This window comes from Arachis ipaensis, chromosome B08, assembly GCF_000816755.2.
Source record: "Arachis ipaensis cultivar K30076 chromosome B08, Araip1.1, whole genome shotgun sequence".
In the NCBI taxonomy this organism is placed as follows: domain Eukaryota; kingdom Viridiplantae; phylum Streptophyta; class Magnoliopsida; order Fabales; family Fabaceae; genus Arachis; species Arachis ipaensis.
The window spans coordinates 129,366,224-129,372,854 of NC_029792.2; the positions used below are offsets into that span (position 1 = coordinate 129,366,224).

General features: G+C 26.9%; 1 protein-coding gene across 1 annotated transcript in view; it reads right to left on the reverse strand.

The window, feature by feature from the left end:
- Window positions 981-6,631, reverse strand: part of LOC107613773 (probable inactive leucine-rich repeat receptor-like protein kinase At3g03770) — a gene marked incomplete in the record, with an annotated part of 7,556 nt that continues 1,905 nt past the window's right edge. Inside the window, 7 exon segments of the mRNA XM_021110219.1 lie at window positions 981-1,346; window positions 2,105-2,216; window positions 2,317-2,342; window positions 3,305-3,516; window positions 4,727-4,967; window positions 5,874-6,007; window positions 6,210-6,631. Of these exon segments, the coding sequence (XP_020965878.1) occupies window positions 1,143-1,346; window positions 2,105-2,216; window positions 2,317-2,342; window positions 3,305-3,516; window positions 4,727-4,967; window positions 5,874-6,007; window positions 6,210-6,631 (1,351 nt within the window).

Genomic DNA, 6,631 nt, shown 5'->3' on the forward strand with positions numbered 1-6,631 from the left:
AATTAGGAGTGAGACTCAAACTTATAATTTTTTGATGAGTATAAAAAGATTATATCATTTTTTTATGATTAAATTATGTCATTTAAACTATAACTCATTAACTATTTACTTTAGTATGTTACTTAAAATAAGTCTATATTTTACGTGTCTATTTGTTATTGCCTATTCAATTGCCTTTTAGATCAATATGATGGTAAAAAAAAAACATTGATTTTACTAAATATGTAAACTATAAAAAATATTATTACTGTTATATTCAATTAACTTTTAATTATCTTTTTTATCTTAAATCAGATCGATCTAATAGTTGATGTTTAATTAACCTAGTTAAATAAGTTGATTCAAAATTTAACCAAACAAATAAATCGATCTGATAATTAAAAAATCATGCACTTATATCTTACTGATTAACTAAATAATTATATACAAATCAAAGTTCATGTTCATGCCTTCTGAATAATTTGACCAAAATAGATACTTTCTCATCCTCTTATAATTTTCAAGGATATTATCATTGAGAAGTTATCCCTTTTGATGAAGTTACCACAAGTGTTATTTATATATTAAAACTAAATATCTTTAGCTTACATAATACAGAGAAAAAAACATGACAAAATATTTGACTAAGACTTTGCTTTCTCACCTCCTCTATTTCTAACATCCACTAAAGATATGGAATTTTAATATACAAATAACATTATTGAGCACTTCAAATTTAAAACAAAAATTCATAATTAAGATTATATTTGAAATAAAGAGTTGGAGGCTGATACTAAGAGATTGAGATTAAGAGATAAAAATTAAATTAAATTTTTGTATTGTATTTTGTATAAAATATACTGAACTGAGTTATATCTCGATATTATATTTAGTTTAAAATAAATATGGAGATTAAACTCATTGAAGTGTAGATTTAGAATTTGTAGAGTTAAATAAATATATTTGTTTTAAAAAATATTATTAAAATTTTAGTCTCTATCTTAAAAAATTTCAATTTTCTGTATCCTTACTAAAATTTTGTATCCTTACTGAAATTTTGTATCTCGAGACTACTAAATACAATATCGAATTACTAAATACAATATCGAATTTCGATCCGCCAAATTCAATCCCAATTTCTGAAAACAAACTACCTTTGATCCCTAAACCCCATCAGCAGTTGCCTGAACTTGAGAAGCATATTGCAAGTTCCAAAGGACATCTTCAATGGATGGTCTGCTCCATGACTCAGGAGAAATGCATTTGTTGGATATAGATATCACAATGGATAGAGATTCTTTAGAACAAGTTGACATCACTATTGGATCCACAATCTGTTTCCACCCATCTTGACTATTGAATGATCCCTATAAAATTATATTAGTTAACAACATTAACCCATCAATTTAATTTTTGATGCATAATAGTAGTTGAATATAGGTTTAATTATTCTGTCAATTTCTATAATTTTACTAAATTTTTAATTAGGTCTTTATACTTTTTTTTTTCTATCGAGTTCCATATCATATCAAATTTTGTAATTAAGTTCCTGTGGTGATAAAAATATTAGAATTAACGAAATATTCTATTAAACAAAACAAATATGCCTAACATTTGACTGAATATTCCCTATAGTTTAACAGAATATTCTATTAACTTTAACAGAATATTCTATTAACTTTAACGTGTTTATCAAGGTAGATATTTAGTTACAAAATCAGATATGGTATAGGAATCCAATTAAGAATAAAAAAAAAAGTATAAAGACCTAATTAAAATTTCGATGAAATTATAGGACTGACCGAGTAATTAAACCTTGAATATATTATACCCATTGGAAACATCAGTTTTTAATTTGTCATGTTAATACTGATCAAATTAGATGAAAGATAAATAATATCATATTTTAAAATTTAAACCATAAATTCTAAACTCAATAATTTTACATTTTTATTCAAGAAAGTGGATGTAAATTACTAAATTACTGATGCAACAATATATGGTTAAATGTATATTAAGTTGATGATGTATTAAAACTGAACTCATTTGAAACTTGTGTTTTTCAATGATTAGAAGACATTACAAATTCATCATGTAATTTAATCTGAAAATCTTTAATGCATACCCTTTCATGGAGCATAAGTGCTTCTCTTTTAGCAGATAGTGAAGGTCCAACAAGTGCCTCAAGTATTATGAATCCAAAGCTATAGACATCATCCTCTAACCTTTTCATTTGCCTGAAAATAACATATATGTTGGAAGAGTCATGGAAAGTTTCACAAAAATAAATAAATAAATGATTAAATACTAAGTCACATGATCTACACAAATTCTTACATTGAATCAGGACTTTCTCCATTTACCTATAAACCATAAAATAAGTCAAATCAGTGAAGATGAATCATAGACATAGAAAAAATGTTAGAATTTTACATTCTAATATCTAATTGTGATCTCATTTATTATATTTAAATATTAGTCTGAGTGATATTGTCAAATCAATTGGTAATTTGTTAGATCAATATTAGAATGAGTTTCTAATTTAAGCAATGTGAAAATTCACTTTGTATTCATCATAAATTTTATTGCACATAAATTGGAATAACTCAAGATAACTACTCACACGAAGATATATTTTTATGTAAAGATAACAGTTAAAAATTATTAAATAATATAATATGTTTGAGTAAATTATTTAACATAATATGTATTGACATCTTAATTATTATTTTTATATGAAGATATCTTTATGTAATGGGACATGGGTAACTAACATAATATTCAATTTGGTCCCTGAACTTACATGCGAGTCTCAATTTAGTCCCTGCAGTTTCAATTGTCTCTGTTTAGTCCTCGAAGTTTATAAACGTGTCTCATATTAGTCCCTGAGACCATTTTTAGTATAAAAACGTTAATAGAGCGCTGTTGTAGACTATCACATGTCACGTTAAAACTTGTAAAATGATGCAGTTTTGGTTTTGATATTTAAATAGCTCAAAAACGACATCGTATTACTTATTTTGTTAGGTAAAATTTTAATAAACACTATTTAGGATGTTGTTTTTAGATTATTTGAGTGCTAAAACCAAAACGACATCATTTTACAAAGTTTAGTGTGACATTCGACTGTCACGACAGTGTTTCGTTAACGTTTGTACGTTGAAAATTGTTTCAATGACTAACATGAGTTATGTTCACAAAATTTGGGGACTAAACAGAGACAATTGAAAATTCAGGGACTAAATTGAGGCTCGCGTGTAAGTTCAGAGACCAAATTGAGTATTATCTCTTTGAAGAATTAAAAAAGGCAAAAAGGAAAACATACCCCACAAGCATCAGTTTCTTCAGAGATAATAGACAATCCATAGTCACTCAACTTTGCCATCCAATGTTCATTAATCAATATATTATTAGTCTTAAGTCTGTTCTTAAAGAAGCCGGGTATCATTCCAGTGTGTAAGAAGTGAACAGCCTTGGCAATACTAATTAGCACCGATAATCTCTCTGACCAATCATAAATCTTTCCACCACTGTCTTCTGCACATAAATAACCAAAAAGTGTTGTCACTCATAAATTGGAAATTTTCCAACTTTCAAAGGTTCTAATTTATGAAGTATATTATTATATTCCAATGTGAGTTTCTATGTATAAGCTTAGAACAATTTTAATGAAATATTTTTGGAATATTATTTTTTATATTTTCAAAGAGTAAATTGATTTAGAATTAAAATTTGTATTAGAGTTAATTGATGATATAAAACTGTTTTACTTTAGAGAGACCATATTACTTTAATGAAAAACTAATAAAATTTTATCATTTGTATAATTATTTTGATAAAATAATATAAAATTTTAATTGAATTAATACTAAATATTTGAGTGACAAATTTTACTTTTAATTTATAATATATAGTTACATAAATACTAATGTATTATTTTGTAAAACTCAAATGACATAGTGTCCTCATGCTTCCTTAAGAAGTCGCAGATTCAAATCTTCCTATATTTAGTAAAAAAAAAAAATTAAACCTAATGCTCTATAAAAGTCTAAAAAAATACCAACTAAAGCTTGTTTAATTTTGCAAATTTAAAGTTCCAAGTAGAAAGAAGAAAAAGTAGCACATGCCATGAATAACAACAGAGAAAAAAGAAGTCATAATGCTAAATTCTCTTGCTAGTATAAGCTGGATTGAATTGCATTGAGAAATCCACTATATTGTGTACTTGTTTGGATATTATTATTATATTAATAGAAAAAGATCTTTTTTATTATTTTTTAACGTTTTAATAAATTTTTAGTAGTAAAAATAAAAATATTAAAAAAATAAAAAATATTTTTTTGAGAAGTTAAAATCTTTTTAAAAAAAATTTTTAAAATTTTACATTTCACTCAAATAAATTTTATATTTAAATAAAAGGAGGATATTATTTTTTAATATTTCTTGTATAAACCCTTGCATATTATTTGTCAAAATAATGGCATTCATGTGAAAACCAGCACATTTGTCAGTATAAAAAAACATTTTTCAACTCCAAAGTTAATGATTTTAGTACATAATAATAAGGGGAAGTACTAACTAAACCAGAAGAAAAGAAGAGAATCTTTGACAACCAACATAAAATTCTAGCAAATCAAAATGACATGGATTAAATATTACTATGAAAGGAAATAAGTACACAAACAAAATTTCTCTATGAAACAAGCTATTAGTTATCATATTAAAATTATATTCTTTATATTGGTACCTGAGAGATAGGTCTGAAAGCTCCCATTTGAGACAAATTCATAAACAAGGAAGACATTTGTGTCACTTTGATCTCCAACAACACCATCAATGCAATGTCCCAAGAGAGACACTAAATGAGGGTGCCTAAGCTTTGCAAGCAAATCCAACCTGAGTTTGAAGTTCCTAATTGTGTATTTTTTTGACAAAGGCAAACACCTTATCACAACTTGTATTCCACTCTCTAATTTTCCTCTGTAAAGCTGCAACATCATAGGAACAACTTATCAATTCTATTAGCATGCATCTGCAGTTTAATTTTTATGCACTAATATTTAATTAAGTGCTGACACATAGACAAATACAATTAATTTTCATATTTATTATCTCAATAAAATTATTTTATATATAGTTCTGAAAAAGGATTTAAATAAGACCGTCTAATCGAATTGTAAACAGATGAAAAATACAAAAAAATTGGGTATAATTTAAAAAATCGACTACAAATCAATGGGTCCAACCAAATCGAAAATAACTTTTTTTTTCATACAAAAGTGTTTATTAGGTAGCGTTTGGTGGAGAGACAAAGATGGAAAGACTGAGACCGAGAGATTGAGACTAAGAGACAGAGATTGAAATAAATCTCAATATTCTGTTTGGTACAAAGTGGAAGACAGAAATTAAAACAAGAATGAAATTCTAATTTAATTTGCACAAAGGGTAAAATTGAAATTAATTATTTGAAATGAGAGTATTTTAGGTATAAAATATTATTAAAGTTTCTGTCTCCATCTCTAAAAATTTTAATTCCCTGTGTCTCTACTTTTTGGAGGTACTGAAGTACTGAAATTTTGAAGAAAGAGACAAAAATTTTAATACCAGTCTCTAAACAAAAAAACATGATATTGAGTCTCAGTCTCTCAATTTCTAACTCAGTACCTGAAAACAAATGCTATCTTAATTTACACTAACATCTATACTATATATTTAGTTGTGTCCCACTAAATTTACATTGTCAAATGTCAATGTATTCTGAAAAAAAAAAAATAATAAAACTCTTTTTTTTAAAAATTATTTTTATTATGGTCTAATTACTTAGAGAAGAAGTTGAAAGTTAATCCCTTAAAATAAAAATTAAAAACAAAAGTTAAAAAGAGTAGTGTTCTAACCTTCCCATATAAATTTTCACCCATAAAATTAGGGTTGTCAAAGTTATTTGTAGCTTCCTTCAACTCTTCCAAAGAATATGACCTACACAAGGGAAGGCCTTCTCTGCCAAACTTTGCAGCTTCAGAAACATACCCTGAAATTTTAGTAACAAACAATAAAATTAAAATCTTTAGAATAACATTAGTAACAACAATGTTCATATGTATCATTTTGATGAATGAAAAGAAGTTAACACTCACGTGCAATTGTCTTCGTGTGAAGTTTATAGTTAAGAGTCGTTAAATAATACACGAAAACAACTGTACGTAAGTTTCTAGAATGAAAAGAATACCTACTTGCATTTGTCACAATTTCAGATGACAAACTTGCTGAGTAGCTATCTTGAACTGATTTATGCAATAGGTGCTGTTCTGATACCCCTTTTGAATAATACCTTTTACAAACTATAACAATGCACAAAACAAAAACCATAACCATAACAAGAATTCCAACAATTACACCAACAACAAATAATGCTCCAACTTTATGTGATTCCTTCTTCAATTGAGGAACTTCTTTGCAATATGACAATGCATGTTGATGCTGAAAATTCCCAGACAAACAATTTCCATCACTCTTAACAACTCTATCATTTTCGGGTCCGGTTCGGATCAGGCAATCAGGCAAGCCCCCCATTAGCCTGTTATTCGAGACGTCGACGAATCGAAGTCGAATGCTACATCTTAGATTGTTCTTTGTGGTTCCACTCAACATGTTT